Genomic DNA, 15,315 nt, shown 5'->3' with positions numbered 1-15,315 from the left:
AACCAGAAACGTGACATTAGGCCAACCGGCCAGCCGTTATGACCCACCCATCCATTTTTTAGTGAAGCCCTCCCATGTGTTTTCATTCCATATATCGACCGGCAAAGAATATATGTTTCTGTTGGGGGAGATGTGGCCACGTGTCATGCTCCTACTGGAGTACTACCTTAAATAATGAGCTTTGGCGCTATTATCTCTGCATTCCTCGATAAACAGATTGTGTTGTTCCTATAATTATTTATTAATCCCCATTTTAATTTAATCTTAAGACTTGTTTGTGACTTTTTAGTGGGGAAACCTTGATTGATATTCTGGCAACTTAAGCACGATCAACTCGCTACCCTCCCATTATCAATCTTCATTATCCCTATATTTTTCTATTAAACTGAAAAAGGTTATCTAAGCCGACCGTGGAAGAAGAGGGTGTTAAAATTAAACCCAGACCCGACACTAGATTGAACGGATAATAAGTGGCTAGGTAACCAATTTGACATATTACTATTCAGTCGTGTTTGGTGCATGATCGTAGCTGGATAGGAACCTTAAATTGGTGGAGACTAATTAAACACTTATGTTGTTTACTCAAAGATCTCTCTCTCTCTCTCTCTCTCTCTCTCTCTCTCAATACAACTGTGGCTGAAGGTAAACTTCATTAAATTCTCTTTGCCTCTTGATACTTGAATTGCAAATTACATGTAGTTTTGTTGCATGCAGAGTTGCAGGCCATTATGGGGATCATGGTTTGAGGAATTGGATCGGTTAGATTGGATTGGAATTGGTCTTGATATTCTAATTCTTAGTTGATATCATATCAATTCAATCAGTATATACAAAAGGTAACATAGTCTGATATCGATTTTTTCAGTTAAAAACAGGAGTATCTCTATTCAATGTTGACTTATTTGAGTCGATATCAAATTAGTTTCGGCCATGACCAATCTCATTTCCTATACCAAGTTCTCAAACCCTGATGGGGACTCTTGCGGACACTCCCATCATATCCCATGGCCCATCGGGCCAACCCTTAGTGTTACCAGTAATTCCAATCCAAGGGTTCCCCCCCCCCCCCCCCCAAAAAAAAAAATTCCGACGGTCAATTTCATCTGATTTCCTTGATCTTGGACCCACCATCTACCTCTTTTCCTACTTGCAATAAAAACTTACAATTATTTTACAGAAAAAATGTTTTCAATGGGAGAGAGTGTGGGGTGCCCAGACACATGAGGGGGTGAAAGGCAATGATACTTGCGTTGTTAATGTGTCTATGTGTGTTCTCGTTGGTCTATGCACTGAATCGAATATCGAATGGATGTAATCGGATCTGGATATTTGTTGCCCAAAAACAGATACCTCTAAATGGATACAAAAGATAATTGAATTTGAATTTTTGACCATCTATTTATATCCCTGACTTGTGTAATCCAAATCATTCTCTCCCCCCCTCTCAATGGATACAATTTGCTCTCAATTTATATCTTTAAGTTGTCTTAACTCTTTTCCTCATTTTTTTGAATTTGTCTAAACTTCAAGAAACCTCAAATTTATTAATTATTTAATTTTTTTTGTTATAGTTGATTAACTATTAAGATCAGATAATTATTTTGGATATTAAAACCCCTAAACGAATACAAATCAAATTCGAATTTCCCACTATCCGTCTACATCCCTCGCACTGGTCCAAGGCAGCACTTCTAGACAGATGATCCTTTCCCTATTTTACAAGATATTTGTTAACATTATTTTTTCTTTTTGGTAAGAAGCCTTAAATATCTCTTAAGAAGAGAGGGTTGAAATCGCCTGCAATTCCGATCTCATACAATTCCGTGAAATACCACATTCAGACGGTGACACGTGTATTGATACTAATACAATGGTCCAGATCTGGTACAACTAATAAAACATTAAATCAGTGAAGAGACATTTAAATCAGATCTTGACCATTGCATTGGTATCAATACACGTGTCACCCTCTGAAGGTGGTATTACATGGAATTGTACGAGATCGGAATTGCAGACGATTTTTTTCCAAAAAGAAAAGAGGGAAAGAAAAAAGTGTGAGAAAATTTGATATTTTTTTCCCTTTTAACCCTTCAAGAGGTGACAAAAGTACTATTTGAAATTAGAAATCCAAATAGAAATTCCAGAAGCCCATGGTTTCAATTACAATTACAATTCCAATTTCCAATCGTACAAGACCTTCTTCTTTCTTCCTTTCGTTGTCGTCGTCGTCGTTGTCTTCTTCTTCTTCGTGTCATTAAAAAGAAGAATCCCCTCTCCAATAATCTCGTACAGTTCTTTGTGAATACATACATATGACTTGTGAGTTCCTTCTTCCAAGACAAATTCCAGATTCTCCCCTCCATAACCCACTTGTCACTGACCTATTACTTCACGCTTTCTCTCTCTCTCTCCCTCTGAACAAGAAAGTAATAGTAGGTCACCGAACTCGTTAGTTACATATCAGTTCATCCATATTTCCGTTTCTTCCTTGAGGTTTAAGTATTGGATCATCTGGGTTTCGTCGCAGGTTTCATCAAAGAACTTGGAAGTCCAGAACTGAGGTCCTTAGAGACTCTTGAATCCGTCCACCTTATTTGCTATTCAAGATCCTTTTTTTTTTTTTTTTTCTCTGGTTTCGGATTTCAAAACGATCAAAGCAGAGAAAAGATGGGTTTTCTTGAATTTCAATCAATTGCTTCTTCTACGTTTACTTGTTTAGTGGAATCTTCTTTTTGAAGATAAAGATTCCGGATTATCTGGAGCGGCAACTTCCCGTCTCCTGCTTTCCTTCTTCCGAGTTCTTCTGATGAAGAAGAACGAATACAGAGACTCTGAGAACCCCAAAGTCGTTTAAAACTCTCTGAAATTCTCATTTAACTGTTTCCGGTAACTGTTTTATTGCTTCTTTATATTCAAATTTAGAGACGTTTGGTCCCGTTCAGTTCAAGTGACTCAAACGGCTTCTCTATCTCTTTCTGGGTCTCGAGTTTTAGAATTCAGAGTCTCCTTCTCCGAAGAAATTCTGCAACTTTGGTTGACTGGGAAGAGTTGCTGAAACTGAAAATGGCGATTTCTGACCAGGAAAGCTTACCGGACAAAGGCGATAAAATCGATAGCTTCGTTGTGGACATAGAAAGGTTGTCTCATGTCACCGATAAAGACATCTCTCCTAATTCTAGGATCACTGTAAGAGTACTTCTCTCTCCCTCTCTATCTCTCTGGTTCAATTTCATTTCTTTGTTCTGTTTTGAATTTAAGAATCAAAGTTCTTGAATTTCGGTTGGAAGTCTTCAAAATTGTGAATTTTAATCCAAATTTCTTAATTTTCATTTGGTTCATACCTTCTTCAACTGTTATATTCTTTTCATATTTTTATTTTCTCCATAAAGCCCTGAATTTTTTTATTAAAAAGAAAAAGGGGTAATATTTTAAGTTGCAGAGAAGCTTTTCCCGGAAAGGGTCACACAGAGGAGAAAGGAAGAACAGTATTGCAATGGCTACCAGTCAAGACAAAGCCATTGATACCGTACCAACTAATGGGGATTCATCATCCAAAGGTAACCTTTTACTTTGAAATTGTTCTTCCTTTCTTTAGAATTGTTTGAAGGGAACAAAGAATCTGTTTTTTTGAAGAAAAAAAAAAAATCCATCTTTTGTACCCATTTAGTAATCAAAGTATTGGGATTAAGCCACATGTATAACTGAAACAATTGGGCAGGAGGAGGTGGCTTTAGCACAGGTGAGAACTCCATTACGGTTCCATTAATGGTGAACCCAGTTGCAGAGGCCATGAACAAACAAGCACAGGTGATGATGATGATGAACAGTGAAGGCAGATTTAGTAGAAGACTCAGTGGGAAGCGGCCACCGGCTTGGCTAGTCGGCCCAAGGACGGTCTTTGTCTTCTTTGCCACCTTGTAAGTGTAGAGATAAAATGGAATATATGATCTCTAAATTCTCTACTCTCGTCTGTATTTGAAGTAATGGCTATGTCCCACTGACTCCACCAAAAATCCAATCAAAAGAGCCTCAGAGAGTCCCAGTTGCAGGCCCAACCAACCACCCACTACAACCAACCAACCGTTCTCAAACTCTCATCATTGTCTCTTCCTAAGATCCTATCTGTGTCTCTTGGCTGCCATTCGAGCATGAGGAATGGTCGTTAGAGTGACACAGTTTCAAAAAAAAAAAAATTAGTAACCAAGTGGGCCATTGTATACCCAAGAAGTCTCCTAGTTCACGCACAAAAGTAATCTCTTGATGGCAGAGGTTGTGTTGTTTGGATTCTGATAAAACTCATCCTTAAAAGTTAGCTAATTGGATAAAGGTATCAAAGTCCAGCACTCTTTTCATCTCCATCTTCGGAATCACACTAGAGTTGTCACACTTGACTCTAATACTACTTATTAGGCCTTGAGTAACTCATTTTTAAAATTTAATCATTGAGGAGAGAGTTTACAAGCTTTAATAAATCTTCACATCAAATGTGAAATTATTGTTTTCACGTGAAACCCAATAAAAAAGAACCCTCCGTTAAAGTGAATTTTTATTTTTATTATTTTGATTGATTCAAATAAATACTATATTGAGTTTTTCTTTTCTTCTCAAAGGTCAAGCATGGGAACGATACTGCTGATATACTTCACCCTCTCCATGAGCAAACTCGCCGAGGATGACCTCTCAGGAGCCCAGCTACTACAATAGACTTGCAGCTGACAACCGTCACCAAGAAAGACAGAGGCTTACCCATCCAAACCACCCCACTTTTCTTTTTCTTTTTTTTTTTTTTTTTTTTTGAGATTTTTCTCTAGGGAGGTTGCAGAGCATGTAAGATAAGTAGATAAGCAACTTATGGAAATACCCAGAAAGGTAAAATTTTATCTCACAGCAATTCTCTGGAGTCTTTCTTCTTCAGTTCTTTAATCTTAGGACTTTCTTTGATTGTCTTATATAGAGTAACTAAGAAACATTATAAAGAGGCATATGATGTGTTCAAAGTTCCCATTTTGAGGATACATACTATAAGACGAGAGACAAAGCTTCATGGAGGGACAGATCTGTTTTTGTGCGCCTGCCTAACGCCCCCACTTCCTTTTCACAAATCAATATCTTTTGCAGCCCAAACTCCCTCAGCCATCCCTTTTCGTTCTTTGTGGTTTTCATGTGAGCAAAGAATCAAAGTAAAGCATCTCATCTGATTCGCTTTTATGTCTAATATATCCCCCATACCAAATTTCAAACACTTTGCCCCACTTTTTCGCCCTTTTCCCCTACTCCCCTCAAGACCTCAACCATGAGAGCTGCATATGCCATATAATACAAAAAGAGTTTCTCAGTCTTTACCTTTCCACTAAGAGGTCCCAATCCTGTTGCATTACATTTCTAATACTAGGCATGCTGGCATGGGTTGCAACCCCTGACAATGTTCTTTTAGTGCTGACTTTAATATATATATTTTTTCTTTCCCAATAAGAAAAGAAGAATGAACCATTGTTAATTTCGAAAGAAAAAAATGTCAAAATTATTGAAATATTTTGATTTTGCAAGAAAAAAAAAAAAAAAAAGAAAATGGCTACCAGAAATAAGGAGCAATGTTCGAAATTTTGGCAAGATTTCATCAAAATTTGATTTTGGCACGGGGCAAACTGACCTAAAAGTTTAAATTTTGCAACCTTCAATAGACTCCATAGGATAAGGTTTTAATGGGTTCTTGAAAAATTGGTTCAAATTTTCTTTCTTTCTTTTTTAGCTGGAGAAAAAGTCTTCACTGCTTGATTGGCTGAGCTCAGCCCAGCTCTATAGGAGCTTTAATGAGAAGTGGAGCCATGAAGGGAAGGGGCTTAAATCGACAGAACTGATTCATAGTGTCTCCTTTAGTTCAAATTTTCAATTGGAAAAGGAGGTGAAATGACCTAAACCCACCCGAAATTTCGAACCTAGCTTTAGAGTTTAGACTCCATTGGATAACTTGGTTTGAAGGCTTTTATGTGTTCTTCAGAAATTGATTCCCTGTCCAATGGCTCAGCAAGATTTCATGCCAGTGATCTCATTAAATTCAACACCTACCACTTCAATAAAAATAAAAATAGAAAACCTAAAACCAAATTGGACCTACAGCAAATCAGCAATAATCCCTGTTTGATATAGAATCGAAAGTAAATTGGTGCTTCCAACACCACTCTATGGCCCCCAAGTAAACCTAATTTCACAATTCATTAATCTGAAAAAAGTTTTACCTAACATGCCATCATTGAAATCTCATTTAGGAGTAATCCTTCTGTAATCTCCTTACTATCATTTCAAGTAAACAAGTGATCACTAAAGTACTTCAAAAGAAAACGTTGGGTGAAAGCCAAGAAATCAATGGACAAAAATTTCTTCCACCTCAAGTAAACACCAATGTTGAATACACAAATGGGGCTTGTACATCAATCATTGTGCACCTTTTTTTTTTTCCCTGTCAAGTGTATATATCAGTTTAGGTATTAGGTTACATCTCACTGTGAAGTATGCTCAAGTCTGATTAAATTTGTTGGCATATCTAACAACCGCAATGACGGAGTCGTTAGCTAAGCAGTTACTAAAAGTAGGAAATGAAAGTCTTGCTACCAAGAACTTGAAATGATTACAGTACATTTTACATTACTGTTCTGCAAACTTCTACATCTTTGTACATATTTCACATGGTAATGACAGGAAGCTGTAATTATGGTATTTAAACAACATATTCACAAGGATTAGAGAAAGGAAAGGAGCTCGAGGCCAGGTATCAAAAATGCATTTATCCAACTAAGAAGATCAAAGTCAGATATCATTGAAACTGATCATAGCCATCAAATACATCACTTTCTATTAGTGATTAGATAAAATACGGCAGAAGACCCCAAATTATAAGTTGATTTCCGAGGCAGGATAACTCTTCAGTGGAACCCATCAAAGACACACCTGGAGGACAGCAATCAAGCATATGTCATGAATTATCACCCAAATATCGACCTTTTTCCCTGAAGGCACAGACATCACTCAGGGTTCCCCTTGTAAAGTTCTTCTAAAAGAGTAGCTCGAGCAGTATTGATGTAATCTACACCATGTATACCAGAAAAGGCCCAACTGATCATTCAGCCTGGAACAGAATCATGTCTAACTCTGGACCAGCATGTCATGCCACAGGCTTGGGACTGAAACTTTGCTTGCTTTAGTAGCGCTTTGAGATCCTTGGCTTTGAACATTGCTGCTTTCGGTCATGGTAGAGCCTCAAAATAATTGCTGCTGTTTCCTCAATTGCTTTTCCTGTCACTTCTGCAATTACAGTAACAATATCATCAGAACCGAAAAACATAGAATTCAAACTTCTACCCATTTGCTTTTAAAAATTACTTTAAAAACGATCACCATTTCAGTGTTACCATGCCCTACACACCATTGCATCAGTCAGATTTCCAGACCATTAAAATGATGAAATTTTTCTTGGACGAGGAATAGGAAAGATGCCAACCTAATTGGAGAGATCCTCATTTCTATAGAGTAAACGCATGGATAGCTAAGAGGAGGAATAGAAAAGGAAATTATGAGGATTCACACCCACGCAGGCAGCAATTTCTGACTGATATGGATTTGCAATATGGCCCAAAATGTCAAAAGCCCTTGTTGACACTTAGTGATGTAAAATGTTCACTCTGCTCCAACTTATTACAACATTATCAAAGTTTATATTAAACTTTCATATGCATTTCAAGTACTAAAGACAATGATTATTTTCTTAAGATTTGAAACACCATACTCATGATTTCCGATTTCTCCAAGATTCTTAGTGGAGAGACAAAGAAGATATCACAAAACCCAAAGGCAAATTTATCAGTTTATCAAAACCTTATCTTGCTTACCGATAACTGGCCACACAGGATATTCTGCAAAAATTCTACCGGCAAACTCCAACTCTTCCCTCACATGATCCATCTCTGAATAGTTACTCCTTGTGTTGTCATTGAAACCAAGACTCTTTGCTCTTGCTCTTCTAATTGCTTGTAAGATAATGGGATTTATGGTCAATCCGAAAACCTTCTCTGGCGCTATCTCAAAAAGGGATCTTGGAAGTTTTACACCTAACACAATCGGAACGTTAGCCACTTTATATCCCATTTGTGCAAGATAAATCGACAATGGTGTCTTTCCAGTACGAGAAACTCCAGCCAGGACAAAGTCAGCATTATGGAGGTTCTGGGGTAGGGCCCCATCATCTTGCCTAATGGTGAATTCAATGGCTTCAATCCGTTTGAAGTATTCCTCTGTAAGGTGGACTTTCCGTCCTGGTGCCCCACGAGGAATGCCAGATGGGGAGACACCAATATGGTGTGAGATGGACTCAATGATGGGTCCTAGTATATCAGTTGATGGAACACCCCACAGCTTGCAGGCTTGCTTGGCTGAAGCAGCCATGGAAGGGTCGGCCAGAGTGTAGAAGAGCATTGCACCTTCTCTGGCTGCTTGTTTAATTATATCCATCAACCACTCCACGTCGTCAATCTGAACATCGTGCAAAAAAGAAGAATATAGTGTTATGATAGGCCTTACAACCTCCCCCCCCCCCCAAAAAAAATATTTAAAAAGAGAGAGAGAGAGAGAGAGGAAAGAAAAAGTTAATTGAAGCTGAGACCGTTCAGCATGCTATTACCATTGACTCCATGTGCAGAGAATATAGTTCGAACACCCACATCACTATGAGTAATCACTGGAGATCTAATCCCTTCTCATGAATGGTTACTAGAATGGAGAACCACATATGTCTAAGATGGAGGAAAGAAAACTATTTGTTATTCGCATTGACATGTTGGCAGTTTTGAAAGGCGAAAAAGGAATTTGTATGTAGGAGAGATGAAATCTTTCAAATGGACGGATATGATATCTTAATCCATTCAAGAATCCTTGTTGGCCTTGTTTACAAATTCTGAATTTGATGTGGGTCTCAATATGCACGTAAAGAGCCACACTATGATGCTAGCTGTACAAAGTCTGATGTAGAACTTCCTATTAAACAACGAGATATTGGATTGGCCTATTTTTGATAGTTATAATACACCCAATGCAGTTGGCTACAAATCATTTCTTCTGTGTTCCCAGTTCTGGGAGAAGCATTGGGTATGAAAGATGAGCTCCAAACACCATGAGATGTGGAGGTCAAACTGCAGTATGTCAACCGGAATGTCTGCAGCATTTCCAAGCTCAAAGGCCAAATGCAAAGCTTTCCCATCAGTGATTAGAGCAGTCTTTGAATACAAAAAGAATCTGGATTTACATTTCTCTACTTGAATCTTTACTCATGAAAATCGTGGAGCTAATCAGGTCACTAACAACTCGACTATGTAGGCAGTAACTTACTCATCTGAAGCATTTTGGTATTCACGTTTCACATCTGAGATCAAGGCTATTGTATCTGGAGATGTTGCCCTTGTAGCTTGATTATTAAAATGGTTTTCACCTTGGCACCCCCAAAAACAAAAGAAGCAGATACAAGTATTAACATGATCAAGTCATGCAAGTCCCTGCAATGCCAATGCAAAGGAAAAAGGTTTCCCACATGACGTAAAGGGAATGTGTTCATACAGGCTGGAAGTTTCAAATCTGGCAGCTTAAGTGGCTCTCTGTAACCAGCCCTATTAAATTCTTAAAGATGGTGGTTCCCACACATCTATCTGCTATAAGTTATCACTACTTGATCAGTCACTTGCTATTAGACAACAAATAAGTTATAAACCGAAAACCCCTTCATGGTACACATAAAAATAATATGTTCCCCATTAATGGAAGAATTCCACTCTGGCATGTTGTTGCCAAGAACTGGGATCAAGTCCCACCTTCACCTTAATATGAAAAATTTTTAAATAATATTATTTGCTTAAACAAAACCGAAAGATGAACAGTCTCGTGTCACCCAAACAACAGTACCATTGTAGAACTACAGTAACTTATATCTCCACATTTTTTAGGAGGTAAATATCCAGTTGATGCTCAAGCAAAAAAAAAAAAATATAAAGCATAGGCAGATGATTAAATATCAAGCAGCGTCAAACTGTGTGAAGTTGAAAGGACCAGAAAGTATATGAATTTTTTTACCATTCTCTGTATATTTTACCTTTCTTTACCATACTGTTTGGAATTTTCTACCTTCTAAACCTGTAACGTCCATTTCCATTTTTATGCTGGTCCTGTTTTTGCTAACTACCACTAACTTATAGACTAATCCCTCAGCTTTCTATTCTTAACGCAATTCATACATTAGAAACTTCCATAAATTACCAAGCTTGAGAACCCAGGAATATCTGAAAATAGAAACATTCTAGAGCTTCTAGAGTTTCTATTACCATAAACAACAATTCTTTAACAAAACAGCAAAGATCAAATTAGTAACTCAATATGGATCCAATCTTCTATAGGACTCGAATCCCTCATACTTTGGCTTATAGAATTGATCATTTATAATATAAAATCCAAAAATACAGCTCATGACTCATATAACCCATTGGGGACTTAAAAAGTCTAACCAGAACTGAACCAACTCTAAATAATAGAACCAGAAAATTGGTACAAATCGGAAAGTGTAGGACCAAGAATAGCCCTGGTCTACATGCTGCTGCAAGTTCTTCTTCTCATCAAGAGCACAAGGTCCAAATTTTTTCAACTTCCACTTCTAACCATACTATTTTGATAATTCCCAAACAGAAGCCTCAAACTTTGGATTTTGTAAGGCTTCCACCAGGTGTCAGGATACAGGTAGCCCAACTCAATTGAGCCCGAATGCTTAATTTTGAGTGTCCAATGGGTTAAATGGGATATGGGCTGACTATTCTTGAGTTTTTTTATAATGGGCCAAATCTATAAGCCTAAGTCTGAGAGGTTTGAATCCTTTATGAGAATAGGTGTTAGCTTCTAGTTTCAATCTTCATTTTGCAAGAAGGTTTAGGCTATAATATTAAGTCCATATTGAGTTACTTCTTTTAAACTCTAGAAGCTCTAGAAAGTTTCTATATTAGATTTCTTGGTTCTCAAGTCTAGGACTTTAGGGAAGTTACTACATTATAACTTGTGCTAAGAAATAGAAATTTTGGATGTAGTCTTGTGACTCTCATCTACAAATTAATGGTCTGGTATGCTATGTAATACAGTGTTTTTGGGAATTCCCAATTACATAGGTCAGGAAAAGCACCTTTCCAGCCCCTGCAGTTACCCTGATTATATACCCTTCTGTTTGCCCTGCAATTTCAACCATTCCCCATCAGACCCTACCAGCAAACTCTAATCATGGTTCTACATCTTTTTTCGGTAGGCCATGTCGCTCATATCGAGATGAGCGAAATACTGAAATTTCGGCCAGATTTCTCCAAAACAATGTATTTTTTGCAGATTGTTTCGGTGGACAAATGGCCACATTAGGCTCCAATACTTAAAGGAAACCTTGTTTTAACTTATATATACATATGTAAACCTTCATATTGCAAGAAAAGTCCCACAAAGTTGTGTTTTGGATTTGCATCCTTGGTTAGCAGTAAACGTCGAACCCTATTGTATACCTTATGTAATATTGCCTATTCGACACATTGTTTTAGTACTAGAAGACAGAATAGGTAAGTAAAACAAGTAACTTATGCACCATGAATGAAGAAACATAATATTAATTATTTATGAAATAATACAACCTACAATAGTACAATTAACATAGACATCCAAGTCCCAACAATACAATATTGTCTGCTAAGTGCTTATAGGAACTATGGCGTGCTGGATCGAGTCCAGTCATGGTCCGATGGAGCCGACGTGCATTACTTTCCGACTGCATGACAAATGCACACCTTGTCACAGTGTGTGGGAAGAAACGTGTTTAGTCCTCCACATCTGCCCTGTAAATGATCTCATCTACGTACTGGAGGTAACCTATCCTAGGACCTCCTATCCTAGGATATAGGTCACCATAATATGAAAAACCAGCCACTGAGATACTATGACTTGATCGTGTTGGCAGAAACCAATCTCTTTGGGGTGATGTGGCAACCCCCAACAGTGTATTCTGAGACGATTATGTGGCAAAAAATTACCCAAAAGAGGTGTTTTCTCCTTCTCCAAGGCGGAACTGACGAAACAGGCAAGTTTTGGTTGAATTTGATCAGAACTTGCAAAATGATGTAACATTTCGGCACGAAACATACTGAAATTTCCCCTAAACTAGCGAAATGCCGACCGAAACAATGCATGTCTTCTGCTTTGCCTACCATTTCATTTCAGTAGGCTCGAAATTAGCAATGTTTGCAAGATTTCTGCAAAATTTTGCCAAGATTTAAAATTAATAATTATGACCCTAATATCTGAGCCTTCATCATACACTACTCAATCCCTTCCCCTATTTAGGCTGCAGCCATCCCTTTGAACAGTGGTGGATTTCAGCCATATTTTGGGGACTGGTTGAACTGTTCTTAAGGTTGGTTCAACCAGAGTTCAGCCTTATTTGAGCCTTGGTTGTTGAGTGATTAAAAATCTCCCTGATCTGTCATTTGCTAACTCTTGTTTCATTTCCCTAATTTTGAGTCCTAATTCCTTGGTTTAAGGTTTAAGGTTTTATGGAACCCCAACCAAGTCAACATTAAGCATCATCTCTTTGCATTAGTTGTCTTTTAAAACATGAATTTACGTTGTTGGCCAACAATGTAAGTTTAATAAGTAGATAAGAATAGAGAGGATGAATTCTTAGTTAAAACTTAATGATGTAGCTATTTTTATTCACATGATTTATACTTTTCTTGAGTATAATGATCCAGCCGTCTGCAATGAAAACCAATTATTGCACTAATTTGAAATAGTGGCATAGAATGTGAACACCAAGCTCAAGCACTTGAGCACCAAAGCTGAGACTAGGAGGCTGGGAGCAACCCACAAATGATTATTGATTAAACATTTCTTACTAACTTGAAGTTGGAAATGGGGATGGAAAGAGTAAGAGACAAAGAAATTTATTACTTACCCCCGAGAAGAGATGAGTCTGAATAGGACAGCCCCTGTCGACCAAACAGTGCTCGAACTGCCCCAATGCCGCAACGACGGAATGCTCAGCAGTCCATCCAGTGCCGTCAGAGATCATATAGATCGGCTTCGCAATCGTCGCTTCCTTCTCATCATCTTCTTCTTCCCTTCCTACGTCCTCTCCCTGCACGCTTCTTCCTTCCCCGTCCTCCACCGGACGGATCCTATTCGTATCGGTGGCCCGTTTCGTAGGGACAGGTCGGTCCAGTCTCCGGCCCGTTCGTATGGCACGAGCTCTAGACCATCGGTTCAGTTGGGAGCTGCCCTTGGGCTTTCCCACCGGCGATTCAGGATCGGGCTCTGTGATGGCCGGCATGTTCTGATCATTTGATGACATAGCCAAGTAGTGCTTTCTAGGTTTCGAGTTAGGATTTGAGATCGCAGGAACGAGAGGTGGACTGGGTGTTGGGAGGCTGAAGCTGGAAGGTGCCATCGGGATTGTTATGGAGTTTAAATCGATCCGATTATATATAAAATACTTGTGATTGAAGTGGAGTACCTGGTTTTGAATTAACAAGGTTGGGAATTTGCAGGTAGGAAGGGAAGAGACGAGATGTGAATCAATGGAAGTAATTGGAAGGAGATATGAATCTTCTATGCTTTCGCTTCCTCTTTTTTCGTTTCTTATGATCCATATAAGAGATATTATGAAACCTGTGATTCTGGATGGAGCACCCGTCGTTTTGAAATAGGAACTTGAAATTGTGGATTGGCCCCATGAGTGTAGGATTTGCCTTAAAATAAAAAATAAAATATGTGTAGGATTTGGCTATCTATCCGTTGTATTTTTGGATTCCGTGTTACAGTCCCATATCAGTCATACCAACAATTGATCTAAGAGGTCGGATCAAGTTTACTTACGAAATTGTTCTCATATGCCCCTAATTCTGGCGTTTAGAATCCATTAAATGTAGCAGGACATAGGTCTAAATATTCTCCAAGTCTCTTGTCATATGTTGAGTTTCAATCCAAATGAACTCTCGAAAGTGGTAAAATCATAAAATAGAACTTCAAAACTATAAGAATTCTAAGAGAGGTGCATGGACATACATGAATAATGGAAAAAATACATGAATAAACACACAACAACAAACATAATCTTATCCCCACTAAATGGGGTTGGCTACATGGATCTAATATAAAAATAAATAAATAAATACGTAAAAAATAAATGAAAAGGAGATAAGAGAAGAAGATGTAATAGTAATCGTAGATGCATCACATTGACAAGGACCCAAATAGTCATCCCTTATCTATTCGGGTCCTTGTCATTCACAAAACTTTGTCAATGGTCATTTTAAGCATATCCATACCTCTTTTGGTTCTTTCTAAATGAATCTAAACACTCTTCCTTACTGGGGCATATATAAGTCTCTGATGTTGCATTGCACATGGCCATACCACCTTACCTGTGCTCTCGTAGAGTTTATTCTAAATTGGTGTAACCCTCAATTGATTTCTAATACAGTCATTTCTTATTTTATCTTTCCTAGCCTTGCCACACAACTCTCTAAACATCTTCATCTATACTTAATTTATTCAAATCACTCTTTTTGACTATCCAACACATGAATGAATATTTGACTAATATTAAATCCAAAATTTGACATGTGAATCATAAAGCATGTAACCAGTCCAAGACTTTACAATATGATGAAAGTTTGCAATTTTGGATAATGTGTTTGCATTTTTTTTTTTTTTCTTGAATTACTTAAAAAATATGGGACCCAAATTTTTGTCATAGAAAAAATTTTAGTTAAGGCCAAAGTTTTTTTTTTTCACATTAGCAGTATTTAGATGAATCCCCAAACCAATTGCTACAAAGAAAGAAATGTGGTATGGTAATTTCAACTGCCAAATCCACATGATTTTCCATGACTAAGGCGGGCAAATCTACATAATCTCTCATCAATATTGCCATCAATTCTTCATTTATGGGATAGCTGCAATTTTTTTTCTTAATGGCAATGGGAATAGCTACAATTATAGTGGGAGAAAACCCAATAGATTATGCATCATTAGGTTGATATTAAAAAAAAATTTAGAAGAAAAAAAAAACAATTATTTGGATAATAGGGTTACAAGGGATATTTTTTAAAAGCCAAAATATTTCAGATATTAATGACATCAACTATAATCCAAATTATGATTAGGAAAAAAAAAAGGGAATGGAACGATAAGTATCAACTATATCAAAATGGTATCAACGTTGGACTATTCCTTGAGCTTTTCGATCTCATTCCACATGTA

General features: G+C 37.6%; 2 protein-coding genes across 5 annotated transcripts; one reads left to right on the top strand and one right to left on the bottom strand.

Annotated features, from left to right (window-relative positions):
- The first annotated feature begins 2,185 nt into the window (after positions 1 to 2,185).
- Positions 2,186 to 4,982, top strand: LOC122091146. Of its 4 annotated transcripts, none has more exons than XM_042660985.1 (5): positions 2,189 to 2,886; positions 2,994 to 3,186; positions 3,434 to 3,557; positions 3,719 to 3,917; positions 4,611 to 4,982. In XM_042660985.1, the coding sequence occupies exons 2-5, from the start codon at positions 3,064 to 3,066 to the stop codon at positions 4,702 to 4,704; spliced, it is 540 nt and encodes a 179-aa protein (XP_042516919.1). In that variant the 5' UTR covers positions 2,189 to 2,886; positions 2,994 to 3,063; the 3' UTR covers positions 4,705 to 4,982. The 4 variants fall into 4 exon arrangements, with proteins under 4 accessions (XP_042516920.1, XP_042516919.1, XP_042516918.1 ...); XM_042660984.1 differs by having other exon boundaries at positions 2,190 to 2,432; positions 2,528 to 3,186; XM_042660986.1 differs by having other exon boundaries at positions 2,186 to 3,186; positions 3,440 to 3,557.
- Positions 4,983 to 6,581: 1,599 nt separating this feature from the next.
- LOC122092124 (probable pyruvate, phosphate dikinase regulatory protein, chloroplastic) lies at positions 6,582 to 13,773 on the bottom strand. The gene is made up of 3 exons (XM_042662447.1): positions 13,007 to 13,773; positions 7,884 to 8,523; positions 6,582 to 7,299 (listed from the first exon to the last, which is right to left on the bottom strand). Exons 1-3 carry the CDS (start codon positions 13,496 to 13,498, stop codon positions 7,196 to 7,198), a joined length of 1,236 nt encoding a protein of 411 aa, XP_042518381.1. The 5' UTR covers positions 13,499 to 13,773; the 3' UTR covers positions 6,582 to 7,195.
- Positions 13,774 to 15,315: the final 1,542 nt, after the last annotated feature.

Source organism: Macadamia integrifolia, chromosome 10 (genome assembly GCF_013358625.1).
Source record: "Macadamia integrifolia cultivar HAES 741 chromosome 10, SCU_Mint_v3, whole genome shotgun sequence".
NCBI classification, from domain to species: Eukaryota; Viridiplantae; Streptophyta; class Magnoliopsida; order Proteales; family Proteaceae; genus Macadamia; species Macadamia integrifolia.
Note: the sequence above shows the minus strand (reverse complement) of the source record. Positions and strands in the feature narration are given on the sequence as shown.